The 17,012-nt window shown below is 34.0% G+C and overlaps 1 protein-coding gene across 1 annotated transcript in view; it reads right to left on the bottom strand.

The window, feature by feature from the left end:
- NCAM2 (neural cell adhesion molecule 2) overlaps nucleotides 1–17,012 on the bottom strand; it is a 140,823-nt gene that overhangs the window by 57,149 nt on the left and 66,662 nt on the right. The window contains exon 11 of the mRNA XM_035896416.1: nucleotides 8,554–8,727. Coding sequence (XP_035752309.1) covers nucleotides 8,554–8,727 — 174 coding nt within the window. The remainder of the gene's footprint in view (nucleotides 1–8,553; nucleotides 8,728–17,012) is intronic.

Genomic DNA, 17,012 nt, shown 5'->3' with positions numbered 1-17,012 from the left:
AAAATAATTTTGAATGCTGACTTATCCTACCAAAATATTTGCAATTTATATCTGTCTGATCTACAAAACATGCGGATATACTATCTTAATCATTAAACTCATTAAGGATTGAATTATTTGGGGTTCATATCTCTCAGGAAAGCATTCGAAAGTCTTAATGGTGAAACACTTACAGTAGGAATGTGTTTTAGTAATCAGTGGGGTGCATACTTTCATGCTTCAGTACAAAAGAAGCAGGAAGTACAAAACCTACAACCTAAGATGTAGTACAGGAGAATTCTAACTGATCTATCTATTAGATTTCCTCTCCTTGACAATAACAAGATACAGTAATTGCTATATTTTAACATATGACAGAATATATTTTTACATAGATGTTTCTGAAATCTTGGTGGAAAACCATGCACTATAAACTTCTAAAGCCTGCTGATAGAATATCTGTTCATGTGATGTCAGGTCTATCAAAAAGTCTTGCTTAAAGACAGAAAATGAAGTTTAGTAGTTTTACCTGAAAACCTGAACGGTACAAACACAAAAAATCACCATATACTATAAAAAGTAAAAGAAAAAACGGAATGACCTTATTTTAAATTTGCTTAATTGTTTTTCTACTAGAAGGATTATAATCAGATTTGCCTACATGCATGCGTGCTTTCTCACTTGTATAGCCAATTCAAAAGTAAAAAACGTAACACAGAGATAGACGGCATCAATTTTTAATTACCACATCAACACCGGCATGCACTTAACTTTCTCTAACTTTAAGGACACATGTAGTAAAAGAAGCATTAGTACCAGGCATAACACACAGAACAGCAGTTTAAAAACGTATCTTGGTTAACAGAAAATCCTTTCTCTACTATAATATGCCTAAAAAAAAGTTAAATGCATGTGAAAAAAAAAAAATACAGAGAGGACCTTGTTTAAAAAACCCCCTAATTTCACAAAGAAGCTGCAAAATACAGAATTTCCATTTGTAGAGTGAGTCAACACTCAGGACAAAGCCCTGAGCACCCTAACAAAACTTTGAAGCTGTCTCTGCTGCAACTTAGGCTGTTTGGAGCCGATAATCACAAAGTCCCTTTCGCTCTAAATTATTCCATGATTTCATGAACTATATGAAATTTAATGTACTTTGATGAAAAACCCAAACTGAACCTGCTGAGATTTGAATGTGAAATTACAAAGAATTACGTATTTCAGATTTGATCTCCAATTTGTCAAGAATCAATGCAAATACTAGCAGTAGTACTTGAAGTTTGAGAACTCCTTAATAGCGAAAACCAAACTATTAAATTTATTGAGGTCTTCAATTTATTGCATAAGATGCTGTACAAATTTTCTTAGTATTTTTTCCTAAGAAAAATGCCTTTGATTTTTTCTATAAGTTATGCTTATTTTTCAGATATGTAACAATACCAGTAGTAGTCCACCAGTCAACAGATTTCCTTTTCTTGTACAAAGAAGAAAGATTTCAACATTTCTTAGGTTGTAATATTTTTCATCCTTTCATTTTGAATTATAATGGAAAGTTGTAAAAACACATATTTAAAGAAATATTTAACTGCTTTTTGTACATAGCCTGATTATGCTACCACAAGACTTTGAAAATTATTGTCTCCTTCAATAAAATAGTCAATAAAAAAGTATTAGCATCAGGAAAGCATCTCTGGTTTGTTTTGACATTACTGCATGAAATGTATTTATGAGTAATACATTTATTATTGAATCCTATTAAATTTGGCACATTATTTCATAAAGCTTCTCTTTTCTGCCATCCAAAGAAGAATGTCAAATGTCAAAAGAGAAAACATCCTTGGCCATTAAAACTCAAAACACATAAACAGATTCAAAGCAGCAGCTTTTGTAACATGTTAATTTTCTACATTTTTCTTCTACCTCATGTTTTTGGAAATGTATATATAACTTTAGCTTACATAATTTGTCCATTGTGGAAAATATTTTATGTTGATATCCTACAAATGCTGAACTACAAGACCAGGAATAACCTGGTTAAAAGACCTGAAACTCAATAGAACATGGAATACCTACTGAAAAAACAAGGCCTAGAGGCACTAGTAAAGTCCAGACATTTTGCTTTGTTGTTTGGGGTTTTTTTCAGAAAAATATACAACACAAGACAGTTTTGGTTTTTAAGATCCAAAGTGTAGAAGAATGTAAGGCTGTAACATTGAGTAGCTACCTGAACTTAGTGCATTAAAAAAAATGTCAGAAGAGTCATTATTTGAGTATGTTATTTTTACGGCATTGCTTCAGATTAACATCCTCAGATTCACCAGTCTCTAACATGACTACACTTAATTTTATATTAACATACCAGTGGGAAAATGCTTTAAGAAAAAAACCCAAAACCTTACATAAAAATTGCAAATTTATTCAAAACAGATTTTGTATTTTCTTTTACCATTAATTTATTAAGTTTACATATTTAAGGAAAAACATGAATGATTTAAAATGTTTTGCAAGGCGTAAGTTTAAAGATGCTGCACCTTTACCATCTGTAAGCCCTGCTATGTCCACTTCTCCAAAGTAATTTGATGTTACAATTTGTTACTGATACAAGAAATTATAAATTAGCTAGGCATTACTACTTTAGCAGCTTCCTTAAAAACTCAGAAAACCTAGAACCTTTTTCAATTGTTGCTAGAACTGAAGAAATGAGTAGATTTGCCTTTACCCATTTTTGAGGCTTTATTTAAAATAGTAATAATTTAATTTTAAAATTTAAAAAATACAAGAATTTAAAATTCTACCAAACCTTTCCTAAAAAATCTTAAAAATCTATAGCTGAAAATAGATTTTAAAAAAAGAAATTGAATCTTAAATCTAAGAATTTCCCAAACCAAGAACAATCACAAATATTAAACATGCTACATGTATGAGATGAATATCATATCACAAGGATCTTGATCTAATGAAAGGACAGAAGAAGAACATTGTGAGTACCTCTTAATAGAAGAGTGTATTTTTTCCCTTTCATGATAGAAACAGATAGAGGAGCAATAATATTGCAGTTCAGGGGAAGCAAGAGAGAGAATGGGAAGAGAAAAGCTATTGGGTACATAAATCCCCAAATGCGTATATCTCTTCTCTAAATTGACAGTGACAACCACCCACATATCCCACAGGTGAATTTCCACAGTAACCTTAATATGGGACTGGGGTTTTACTGTATTTTTCAGGTTGTTCTACCACCAGCAAACTGAGTGGCACTAGAAATGTAGAGACTGGTTTTCCTTGGTATTTCATTCTTACATAAATATTTAATGCTTTGAAAAGAAAGATCCATTGACATGTTTCTCTGCCTATCTATCTATCTGCACATGTGAAGAAGGAAGGAATAATTGCTTGAGTTTTAGCAGCCATACCCGTCTTACACTGAGTTAGACTGTTTGTGGAGTAAAGTTTGTTGTAATCCTGTTGAAGACATCAAAAAGTTACCAGAGAGCGTATTTTTTTCCCAAGGTCCATCTCCACAGTGTTTTAGATTTGTGCATAAGCTAAGCTTACGAATTTTTTTAAACGAATTACCTTTCATTACGAATACATTACTTGCTGCCTGTGGACCAGAACTACTAGTGTTCATGATGCTGTTAAGACAAAACAAGCCCTTGATAGCTTCTCTGTTAGAGTTATACCAGTAGTGCTTTCTGAAGGACTGAAGGGATCTGAAGAACCAATTCTCATAGTCTCTGAGTCCATCCTGTTTCTTCCTTGGAAAGCTTAGTACTGCTTGAGAGGGAAAAATAATGCAGTTCTTTTCTCATGAAGTCTTTGCTGATTACTCAGAGACTGATCATGGAGTGTCCTTTTTTTAAAAAATAAAATTACACAGAAGATTGTGGTAAGACAATTTTTCCCAGCACAGGTATCCTACACCTTCTCACTGTTTTCTTTGTGTCTACAGAGGAAAGCATGACAAATGCTCTTCACTCCTTGTGATCCCCTTCTTGATGATGGATGGGCAATAGCCCACACTCAGGGGTTTACCCACTGCCTGGCTGAAAGGATGCAAACTCCTTTTGGAGAAAGAACCTTGACAATATTATCTGCACTTCTGTTACTTGAAGATTAGTGGGCTTTGAGCTATTGGCAGGGTCATAAATGTCTGGGCACTGTTAAGCCCTGACTGTCCCTGCCCACTCGCCTCCCCTCGGGTCTCCAGCCCACAGGGAGCCCCACTGCACCATGACTATAAAGTGAAGCTATACAGAGATTTGCAGCTAGCCTGCAAGAAAACAATTTTCATATTCAGAAGAGCACTTAACAAGTGCAGAAAAACCTGTCTACCATTTGCTCACTGATCTCTTGGTGAACTATGATAGTGTTATGACTTTTAAATCCCTAAATAGCCTGAAGATGGTGTATCAGAATGATTGCTTCACTTTCTGTGCTCCTCTTCAATAGCTGCAATCAGCACAGACTTTCAAATGAAATTTTCTTCATTATAAAAGACAAAGGGGAAGGATTAGTGAAACAGATATTCTTGCCTACAGCTCCAAGACTCTGGAATTTTCTCCTTAATTTGATCTGAAAACAGCTTAAACTAGTACAGTTTGAGACAAAAGCCACCTTTTGAGGGATTCTTTGGAGAAACTGGCAGTGTTCTTTCTAGATGAAAAGAATTGCAGGCTGTTTGAATAGTTTTGCACAGAATCCATTTCATACTGCTTAATTTTTTTTCATTAAACTTATTTGTATTTACTGCATGATTGATTACATAAGAATGCCTAACAACTTTGGTAAGCATGTATTGTATTTTTCATATAAATAAAACCAGACAATTATAATCCTACTTGCAGAAGATTTTATAAATAGTTATTGGGTCATAATTGCAAGAAAATTACTTGTTAGTGTTAGTAGCAATTACTTTCAACAACTTTTTGAAACATCTATTAATCATTTATTAACACTTTAGTTATAAACTAATTCTGTGGGCACATTTCCCTGATGTTAGTCTAATTTAAAAATAGAGTCTTCATTCTTTTTATGAGCTTATGTCTGTTCTCTGTGACTGTATGAAGACAACTACACTATCCTTTCTGGTCACAGTAGAGCAGGGCCAGAAGACCCAGTTCAGCCTGTACTGGAAGGCTAACACTCTTCCAGACACACCATTCTCCTGCGTGTAGGTTTTTCTGCCTCTTTCTATTAAAAGATGGTCTTGCAATTTACACATTACCTACACTGTAGCAAGAAAGGACTGCAGTGCTGTTTTATCACTCCTGAGTTAAATCAGTCTGATAAAAAGACATCATGTAAAATTTCAGCACAGTTTATCACTGGCTGCTGAGAAATAATTGACTCATGCATTATGTATGCATCATTACTTGATACGTGCAAGCAGTTAACCGTCCCTGTGTAAACAGCATTTATAGCTGAATCTTAGCCCTAAACCCATCCCTAAAATGTGAATAGATGAAAAAAGTGGTTTTGTCTCCATTAAGGAGTATTGACTGAGTGTGGAAATTATGATGACCCAACTACAAATCATAATACAGAATACTGACTGCACATAGTCTAAACATCCTTCTCACTCAGCTGAGAAGATGTTGAGGTATGGTAGGAACGTGGTCCTTAGTTACCTAAGTACAATGAGAACCTGTCTTAAAAACATGTAATTTTTTTTTTTATCATTCAAAAGACTTAAAAGTATCCTAAGTGTCTCAAAAAGTATAAAGAAAGTAAAGAAAAGATTTCACAATAAGAAAAGCTTCTTTAAAAATTCTTTCAGGAACTGAAAATAAGGGATTTAGAAGAGGATATCCCAATGTTATCCTACCATGACACTGTAAGTAGGCTAAAACATAAACAGAGAGAGGTTTAAACAGGAAACTCTCTGAATGCTCAAGAATCAAGGAAAGGCTGAATTTTTCAGAAATATTCTAGTTATATTTAGTGGTATTTTAATTTAAAACAAGAACACAAATGGTTTGGGAAGACTTTTTCTGTTCTGGGCTGTTCAGTCTGTGTTTTAGTAACACATCTGTTTTTTCTGGTTTGGCCCTGTAGTACCTCAGAAATAGAACAAGTTTTTAAATCATTATAGATCATCTGCAAGAACTTATGATAAATGCAACCAGGTCCCTTTTGAGTTCTCTATCAAATTACATAGCGTAGCACCAACAAGATCTACAAAACCAAGATGTCTCCTGCTTTGCAAATATTTGAAATTCTGAAGTAGTTTTTGATTTCTAAAGTAGTTCAGAGATAGATTCAGAGAAATATAGGATATACAATCTCAAACTTTCTATGCAGGGATATACAAATAGAGATTTCAGAAAACAGCATGAATTAATTATGGACCTAGAATTAATTTTTAATATTGTCCACTGTCCTCTCAGTAAAGTTTACCTTCCCAATATTTATCTATTTACTAAGTCTATCTATTTGTAGACCAAGATGACTTTTCAGGTTGTTTTCAGATTTACTAGTTTTGGTCATCACTTGGAGTGGTCTTTGATAATACATGCAATGAAGAAGTACCTTTATGATGTGCAAAACCAGTGTGACCAATTTTGTTTTCTCAACAAAATCTCTCAGTGTTACAGTTGGGGTTCAATGAAATGAAGAGGAAAATACATATTTTAAAGAAGGTAAATCCCCCAAAAACTCCCAAGGGAGAAAGGAAGATGTGGGGAAATAACATGACAGCATGTAGGAATTAATACAGCCTTTTTCTCAAAGAAGCTGTATATTCAGTGTTAGTAGGGATGGCAGCAGAGATCCTAAATACTCACAATCTATTTCACAGTGTTATTGTCTTCATAAGAACCTGCCAATTTACTCTCTTTTTAGAATAAATTACCATACAATTCAAACAGATATTGTACTAAAATAATTCCAAGAAGATCAATTCATGTTATACAGAAATCTCCAAAATGAGCTGAATACAACTTAAAAACATGTAATGCTGAAAGAATGTTTCAAAATCAAAGCGTGAACTTTTGAAGAAGACAGCTCCAGACAACTCTAATAAAAAAAAAGATTCTGCCAAGTTATATATCATTCTTAATGTAATCATTTAACCTTTTAATAAACTTCACATTAACAGAAATAATAGGAAATAAAGTTTTATGGGGAGTAAGGTAAATACACTGTTCTCAAAGTTAACACTGAGGCCTTTTTTTTGTTGTTGTTCTGGCTTTACATTTAAATTAAGCATCTGTGTGACTGCATTCTGTAGTCACTGGGTTTGTTCTCACTTGAGTACATTGCACCCTGCTACATAGACTGGTCACTTCAGGTTTTAGTATCTGGTATATTGTAGTTCTCACCAGAGAAATGTATTGCCAATTCATTGAAGGAAGTAGCTCTGAGAAAAAAGGTCTCAAACTTTGTCTGAAACACAACATGAGAAGAAGGGAAGAGGTATACTAATGTCCATTAATGTGCACACCTTGCAACTAGAGGAAACACATTGTCTTCTTTACATCTTCTAACACTGAAAGAAATACAAGCAATACTGGACTAAAATGAATGCTACCGTGATTTACAGTATTACATTTATACATGCAATTACTGTGTTTGGTTAAGAAAAACAAGAAGTCATTATATGTTTCGTTGAATATATGTTAATTACATGCTCATTACGCTTCTTTGAAATAACTATGTAATTTGGAACATGCTCCACTTAGTGCATAATTTTTCCGTGTGGATTACAGGGGAAAGAGATAACACGTTAGATTATTTGCTACATTTTTTTTCTCCCATCACTGTGCTGATATCTGCAAAAACATTCACTTCCTGCTGTGTAAATCAGAAGGCTGTTGGGGCTGCTTTAACTTGCACTACCTGTTAAAAATATCAAAGGGTAAATGTGAATGCAAGGGATTACTGATCTGTTGAATGCACTTTGTTAACACTGTTCTGTATAAATACCCCATCTTAGCATGAACTCTTGTCTGTTTGGGAAGGCTTATACTCTTTTCTGCCTTTAGAGAAGTGCAAAGAAGGCATAGATGTTGCAAGCAAATGGCCTTATTTGTAGCATCCCCGCTAATATAATAGATAATAGATATAATATACTCATTTAATGTTTGTTGAACAATACTATATAGATATGGTTTTGAAGCAGATATCATGAAACTTAACAGGTACGTACAAAGGTTACTAAGTAGCTCAAAATCAGTAATTAATGCCCCAGATTAAATATCACATCATAGTTTACTTAAAATTTTTAAGTTAACCGCATGTGTAATGCACATTCTCAAACTAACTCCTCTGTGTTTTCTACTCCCTTTGAAATTTATAGCTTCAAAAATATTCTTCATGCCTACTCGACGGGACAGTGAAAAATGCAAAATCATTGTAAATTTGTTCATCAAACTTTTTTAAAACTAAAAAGTAATGGTTGACTATTAAGATTACAGTAGGATTTCTAATTGGTGTGAAAAGCTCTGACTTTTTTAATATTAAGTGAAGATACAGCTACTGGACTAAGACAAATGGAAAAACAAAGAATCAGTTAACATAGACTTGCATTCTTTCCCCTCTATATTCTATATTTCCATTTATTTTTTGTATACTTACTTTGAACTCCATGGGAGCGAACTATTTTCCAGGTTTCTGAAGCTACCTCCTTTACATCCACTTGGTAATGATGAATGGGCACACCTCCATGTGAATCTGGCTTATTGAACGAAACTTTGGCAGAGGTTTGTGACAACTCTAAAACTCGTACTCCATAAGGATTTGATGGCACATCTGAAACAGTACAAATGTCAATTTAATAATGAGCAGCAACTAGTCAGACCTAAACAGTTGATTATCCACCCCACGAACTCTCCTTAGTATCTTGAAGGGAGAAAAAAAAAAATTGAATATGATGTAATAATGTTTGTGTTAGATAAACAACATTAGCTTTCTAATACAGAGCAGTAAGAAAACCACATTTATTTTCTGGTATGCTAAAGTTATGCAAAAACATTTTCCATTTCTGCCTTTCTTTTATAATATGATCTTTTTAATAGCTAATTTCATCATAGGCAAATATAAGAGATTAGGGTTTTTACTGTGTAATTATGTAAAAGAGAATAGCAAAATTTAAATCAAATTTAACAAGAGGAACAGCTATGGCTGAATACATCATTCAGAGTCTGAATTCTTCTAAATGAGATTATAACAAAAAACTGTAGAAGTAATCTGGCCACTTTTATGAAACTCTGAAATACAGCTGAAAACATGAATCCTTTTTTTTCTTTTTTGAAAGACTGAATTCCAAGCTACTAGCAAGGAATATTATGGAAGGTTTCTATTCTCTTTTCAGTTTAAGAAATAATTTGCAGAATAGGTTGAAAGAAACATTTTCTCTGAAATCAAAAGCAAGTGCATATCTTTCAAAGTAGAAAAGAACTAGGAAAATAAAACAGGTGTCTATAGACAGTGTTGAGATGCTAGATATGAAACAAAAGTAAAAAATTAACATTGCGGTCAGTACCCCTTTAAAAACAGAAGCATGTTACTTTTACAATGTATGACAGAACTAACACATAGAAGACAAAAGACTAATTCTAATTGTTGTACATTTTAAAGTGCTCTAATTATAAAAAAATGTATTGAAAATACTAGGAAGAATTTCAGTTCTGTGGACAGAAGACCAGGGATTTGAAACACCATTCAAAATTCCTCTTCTGATACATCTGGCAATTATTTGCATACCTGGTTACAGATTTGACATTGCTTTTGTCTCCATGGTATGGAAGATATTTTTATAAGGACATGCAAGAGTTTGAGCCAAAGCCTATCATTTGGTTAGTGGGTACTGAACCATTTACATAAAATATAGTCTTTATTCAAGGGCTGTCAGACAGTTGGTAATAAAAAGAATCAATCTGAGCTTCACCCAGCAGTGGTACTTAAATGAAAATGAGTCAAAAATTTCTATAAAATATTAAAGAATGGGTTTAAGGACATATTCAGCCATGAATTCTCAGAAAAAGGACACCTGCCAAAGTTGCTCTAAAGGGACTGATTTGTATAACCTTTTAATAATCAGGAACTTAAATTTTTCCAGAAAAATTCTTTAAGAGTTGTCAGAGTTGAGTGCTAATATCATACCTCTGTGAATTCATATAGTTAGCATTTCTGAATACAGGTCTCCTGAAACTTCCAATGCCTGGTGCTTATTGGGTTAAAACCAGCATAGATTTATTTACGTGGACAAACAATTTTAATATATTTTATTTAAAGACACAGCTGTATGAACCCATGACACTAGAGATTTGCATAGAATGCAAATCTCACCTTGAGGGATTCAAACCGTCAAATCCTTTCTTACTCCAGGAAACACTCATTTCACTGGGATATGGGATGTTGCAGGCAATTTTCACCCTTCTTAGTGAAGATTTATTACTCTGCAGACAGGAATTCAAGATTCATGGTCAGACAGAATGTGACCAAACGTAACCAGTATGCTATGCACCCAAGGGAACACAGACTTTTCTTTTAAATCTTTTTCTAAATTGATGAAAAAGTTGGGGTTTTTTTTAGAAAAAAAGAAAACGTTAAAAAAACCATACAAAATGTTTTCTGTGATCATATGGAAAAATTATTACTTATATAAGTTGCTTGCTAAGTAAGCGTTGATCCCAAAATCAGAGGAGGATGATGATTAGAAACAGCTTGACCCTCCTCTTCTAGATTCTCATTACAGCTGAGAGCAGTATTTTTTTTTCTTTCCCTGCTAGCAACAGTGCCTTAAGCACCATTCTGTGTATAGATTCTTTCTCTCCCTAGCTCAAATGACTGCTCTGAGAGGGGTGGGAAAAATACGACATAAGAATGCCAGCAAAGCAATCCAGGATAGCCAAAGTAAAGCAGCATGGCACTGTATAAGTGATGTGGATACCAATCACTTGGGAAGATGAATATAGCTCTGCAGTACCGAAGATGAATGCTCTTCGGATGTAATTGCAAGCTAAAAGCTGCTGTGGATACCTACAATATTACAAAGTTCGTAGACGCTTTCATTCCTTTTCTGTTGTTAAATGAGTTAAAAATGAAACAAAAGAAAAAATGTTTAAGGTTGAATGAATATTTAATTTCAGTCAGACTGTTTTTATGTTAGTTTTTGTATGCTTTTTTTATAAGGCAATTCAATGTTACTTCAGTTTGGATCAAAATAATTATTTGGTCAATGGTATGAAACAAAAATGTATTAGTTATATATCCACTCTATTCTTGACTTTCAAAAGGTTAAGGAGATCTCTTTTCCTTGTGTGTTTATGTCTGCATATGATTAACTATAATAAACATGGCATAGGGAAGAAGACATCCTTCAGGAAGAACCTTATGTTCTCTACTGCAGATTCAAGTATGATTTCTGCCAAATGAAGATATGATTCCACTTGGTAATAAGCAAAAAATGAAGCTCTTGTGAAAATCCAGTAAAATATTTTGTATAACTAGCACAATGCATTATGTTTAAAACTCATTCAAGTGTGAAATACATCCACAATACTATTTTAAATATGCATCCCACAATCCAAACGACCCACACATGTAGGTAACTTTTATGCAGTTTTCAGAGTTGAACTGTATCAGTTCTTAAGAAAAGAGTGAATCACCTGAAGAAAATATAACAGGAGACACATTCTTAGTCAAAATCAGAAACAAATACTATCAAGTCCATTAAGATAGAATAAAATACCTACTATCTCTTTCTGAATAGGCAAATCTGTAACTTTTTCCCCAAAGATCATTAACAGCATAATGAACTGAATCTAATTCTGTAGTTCTCTAATGAGTATGAATTTGATCATGCAAGGTAAACAGCCCTCTGGTCCTGATCTAGCCAAACATTCCAGCATTTGAGCTGTCCCCGGCCAGCTGAAATGATTTTGAGCATTGCCATGATTTTTGTATTAGAATTGCAAGGCTTTCGGCTCAGTGTTTAGCAGGAGTGAAGAATAATTTGCAAAGTTGTGTACTCTGAAGTCTGTGTTTGGAAGGACAGAATTGTGGGTGGTTCTTGTTCTTTTTCCTTCTAAAACCAACCAACCAAATGAATCTCAGAGGAGTTTAGCTGTGGGTGATTACTCTTTCATATACTGTTATGGATAGAAGTTGAAGGAATATGTAGTAGAATAAGTATGGGATTTCTTTTCTATGAGCTAAAGAATGTTCAGTGATAGCACAGATTTGGGTACGCTATCTTAGAAGTTCCACTGCTATATTTGTTGCCGTAACACTGCTGTCAAAACAAGGGATAAAATACCAAAAGTTCAGCCTTTAAATTAAAATGTCATTAAAAAAATAACAAGTGTCAGACATTTAGTCAGCTTCATCTTCTTGCCAGCGTCTATTCCTCTGTTCAGTATGTGACTGTGTTCAGGTATGAATTCCTTAAAAAGAAAAGAAAAAATGATCCCCCAAATAGTCAGTGTAAAATTGCACTTCATGTATTTTGTACTCAACGCATAAAGCTGGGTAGCACAAATGAACTCTGTGATACATTGGCCTAAATTAAGTAGTATTGGTTTGGTTCCAAAAACATTTATTGCAGCTGATAGAGAAGTACACACAGAATTATGAGTACATACTTATCTCCACTGATATGTAAATGCTCTTTCAAGTCTATTATTATTATTATTATCCAACCTGTTCAATAAATTTATCACCATTTATCACTGGGGATTTTCTTTTCAAGCTACTTTTTGGATAGTTTTATGGAAGAAAATAATTTTCCTTCTGAGAATTTAGCAGCCCTGGTGTAAATGGAGAAAAGGAAGTTATGGTGTGAGAGTAAGTAGTGGGGTCAGAGGTTTATCTTCCACTTAGCTCTTGACTCCTATCTCCTGCCAATATGTTCCTAGTGCAATTCTGTGGCTTTTCCTGTCTCTGTATATTTGGCATATATATTGACTGAAAGTAACTATGTCTAGCTGAACGTATGTAGTATCAGAACCATGGCAGCAAAAGAGATGGGGCTGGGGAGTAGATCTTTGTACATCCTTAGAATGGAGAAAAATTAGTAAACTGTTAAATTTGATGGTGTAGTCTTTTTCAGTTATTCATCAACCTTATCATATTTTGAACATGATTTGGTTCTGTAAAACAGGTTACAGGATGTAATTTCTGTGAAACTCAATTATTGTATTTCCCATGCCTTTGATTTTGATGTCATTATTCCCTATCTTCACTGTGTATACAGGATACTTGAAATACATAATTAAATAAAGTAGCATGGGAATTCCCAATATCTAATGACATCATAGAATGTATTTTAATTTTGCTTTTTAATTCCCTGTAATATTTCTGTAGAAAGAAAACAGATATAGCATCTCTTATTTCTTTATGTATTCTTTTATGTCACCACCTCTAACAGCTGTAAAATCTTTGATGTTCTATAGTATACTGTGCAAAAAATGCAATAGGGATGACTTGGCAAGACAAGTTTAACATCAGAGTTGTATGATGTAGCTAATTTGTAAACTATGTTCACTGCCTATTAGTATGGTTTCTGCCAGTAATTGATCCTGTTAATGCTTAACCACTGTAAGTCTCTGTGTTGAGCTGCAGTTCCAGGCATGATGTGGTAAGATCAGAATCTCAGCTTTCATCAAAAATTAAAGTATCCTTCTAGGTGAAAAGACTGAACCATAAAGGTGAATCTGACTATTTATCTGAACTTTTAACTCATTTGTCATCACAGAATAGAAGAAAGAATGGGAAACGTGAGTCTAGGATGAGTAAGGCCAAGCGAGCCTTAGAAGTGAATCATGGTTTACTTTTTAGGGGCTCTGGATTCAGTCCAGCTGTACGCTGCTTGTGCAAAATACATATGAATATTTGAAGAAAAAAATTACTTGAAAAATCGAGTTTAGCTCTCTGTGTCACAACCTTAACATTTACCATTTTAAGATAATAAATTATCTATTCCAACAATATTGACCTAGACTACTGATGACCATACAATTTTCTATTTATCTACACAAAAACATTTGAACTAATGATACTGAGATCTCAACAAAAAGGAAAAATGCTTTGCTAGTTATACCGTCTCCCAGATTACTGATATTTCACATGAACTATGACTAAACTAGATCTAGGCAAATCCAGGAATATCTGTGCTCACCTCAGGCTCTGAAAGCCATTGGTACATCTGCCAAGCTCACCTAGCTTGCCAAAGCCTAAGCTTGTCATAGAGAAAAAACAGAGTATAAGTAGACTTCTAAAATAAAAATTGTGGTTGTGACCTGAAGTAATTAACTGGCAGTGGGAAGAAACGAAAGAGACTGTGGTTCTTTTCACATTCTACATGTTACTCACACAGCAATTTAAATGCTTAAGCAATGAAAAAGGAGGCTGTCAACCATGTGGTATTTTAAGAGTTGATCATCACAAGTCAGGTGGTGAGCACATCTGATTAGATCTTTCAATAAGTTTCTCAGCATTTACCAGTAATGGCCAGCACCTTTCAGTGTGAAACCTTAAATAAGCTGCAGTTTTTCAATTGTTTTGAAATGTATAAATGAAAGTGTCTGGAATTCAGGATGATTCAGTACCTCGGTATAATTAAGTGAACAGGTATGGTTTTCCTGTCATACAAAATGGTATGGTTGCAAATTGCATCTAAATTCTGAAATAAATCTTTTTCTATAATCAATAAGTCTAATTTCTTAAGGAGAGCAACAGAAATAAAGATAATGGCATAGTGACAGTATGATCACTTTTAAAGTAGCAGTTAATTAAAAAAAAGGGTAGTTTGATTCTGCTGAAAAGCAGCAAAGCAGAAAAACAGAACGAAACATGAAACAAGTCATTCCTGCAAAATTTTAAGAGAAAACTATTCAGGAAAATTATCATTATTTGTAAAATTCATCCTAGCAGTGTACTTTGCTTAATACTATCTCCCAGATAGAAATAGTATTAATTTTTCTCTGACAGAGCCATTGTGAAAGTATGCTATGCCCCGGTACTAGTATTTAGAATCAAAGCCATGCATTGAAATGCATGAAAAAAAATTATAGGCTTTAATATGGGAAGTATCAATGACTAAGGCTTCCTGATCTACCCCAGTAAAGCAACAGAAGAAAATATAATTGAAAGAAATGCTAAGAAACTCTCATTTTCTCTCAGTTATTAGTTATTTCTGCCAAAGAACAAACATGCAGTCGTATTTTTATATTTGCCTAGACAACAATAGATAGACCTAAAAATATTCAGAAATTCTGTAACAATTGGTTGTAGGATGTCTCAGTGCTTAAATTAATTCAATCTAGCACTCTGGGTCAAATTCTGCTTTTAAATAACTAAAAGTGCAAATGAAGATAGAAATTATTTGCTGAAGGATTTCAGTCTTTTGTCATCCTTGGTTTATCAAGGAAATACCAGGGAGAAAGAGGAAAAAAAGACTTTCCTAACTCTTTATTTTCACTGCCTGCAAACCATATGTCTCTCCACTGAAGTAATGAAAATATACTATTATAAATGTAGGATGTAACAAGGGCAAAGGAAAAAAATGTTAGACTAATTCATTTTTTTCAGATTTCAGGAGGCCTTAAAATTAAATCAAAAGAAGATTCACATTCTGAGAGAACTGGTCTATTTTACTTTATATTGGAACTCAACTTTTAGAGAATTAAAAATATCTGCAAACATTCCATTGAAATAAAATAAACAGAGAAAAATGTGTCTGTCCTGGTTTTGGCTGGGATAGAGTTAATTTTCTTCCTAGTAGCTGGCACAGTGCTGTGTTTTGGATTCAGTATGAAAAGAATGTTGATAACACACTGATGTTTTAGTTGTTGCTAAGCAGGTCTTACACCAGCCAATGACTTTTCCAGCTTCCCCTGCTCTGCCTAGCACACAAGAAGCTGCGAGTGGGCACAGCCAGGACAGCTGACCCCAACTGGCCGAAGGGCCATTCCATACCATATGACATCATACTTAGGGGGAGTTAGCCGGGGAAGAGCGATCGCTGCTTGGGACGGGCTGGGCATCGGTCAGCAGGTGGTGAGCAATTGCATTGAGCATCACTTGTTTTGTAAATTCTGTATATTCTATTATTATTGTTATTATTACTTTTTTTTCCTCAACTGTTTTATTAAACCATCTTTATCTCAATCCATGGGTGTTACCCTTCTTCTTTTTCCTATTCTCTCCCCCATCCCACTGAGGAGGAGTGAGCAAGCGGCTGTGTGCTATTCAGCTGCCTGCCAGGTTAAACCACAACACTATCTGAACTTAATATTCGTTAATATAGAAAAAATATGTAAAGAAAAGGAAACAACTTTTTAACTTACCAGCTTGACCGAGTGTATACTCCTGATATCTTGTTCCTATTCTGTTTGTGGCTGTACAATTATACCGTCCAAAATCACTGTCAGATGTAGGAGCAATCTTTAAAATGAATACAGTTTGTAAATATTAGTTTCCAATAGAATATCAAAGTTCTTTAAAAAAAATCAGAAATGCACAAATGTTCTCCTTGAGCAATACGCAGACACGTTCTTATTTCAGCCTATCTGTATATTCTCGAAATACAGAATACACCCTTTTTCATGTTAAACTTCCCCTTCTAAAATTCAAATGAGAAAATCAAATAATGGAAAATGGCAACATTGTTCATCTTTACCTTTTCACTTTTAAAGAAGGAAAAAAAAACTAATAAACCCTTTTTTCACAGATGCCCTTCGCACAAACTGATATTTTGACTGAAATAAGCAATGAAATATCTGAAATTTGCTGATTCCTATGGCTAATGCAAGAATAATATTTTACTTCTCATTGTTTTCAGGATTCACAATACACCAGACATTGAGAGGGGAAAAAGAAGATGTAAGGGATGTGGCTCGACTGTAATCTCAGGTGAATAAGGATATAAGACAAAACAGATAATAGATGCAACAGGGAGCAAATGCTTTATTGGAATCCAGCTTCCATGACCAACTGTTCAGGTGACAGAAGAATTGAAGAGCACTCAGAGAACCACAGACTGTAAAGCATATTTTGTGTTATTAAGTTTTACTTAAAACAGAATAAAAAAA

The sequence above is a fragment of the Egretta garzetta genome, unplaced genomic scaffold, assembly GCF_000687185.1.
Source record: "Egretta garzetta isolate BGI_Z169 unplaced genomic scaffold, ASM68718v1 scaffold45, whole genome shotgun sequence".
Lineage (NCBI taxonomy): Eukaryota > Metazoa > Chordata > Aves > Pelecaniformes > Ardeidae > Egretta > Egretta garzetta.
This window is presented reverse-complemented; position numbering and strand designations above follow the sequence as displayed.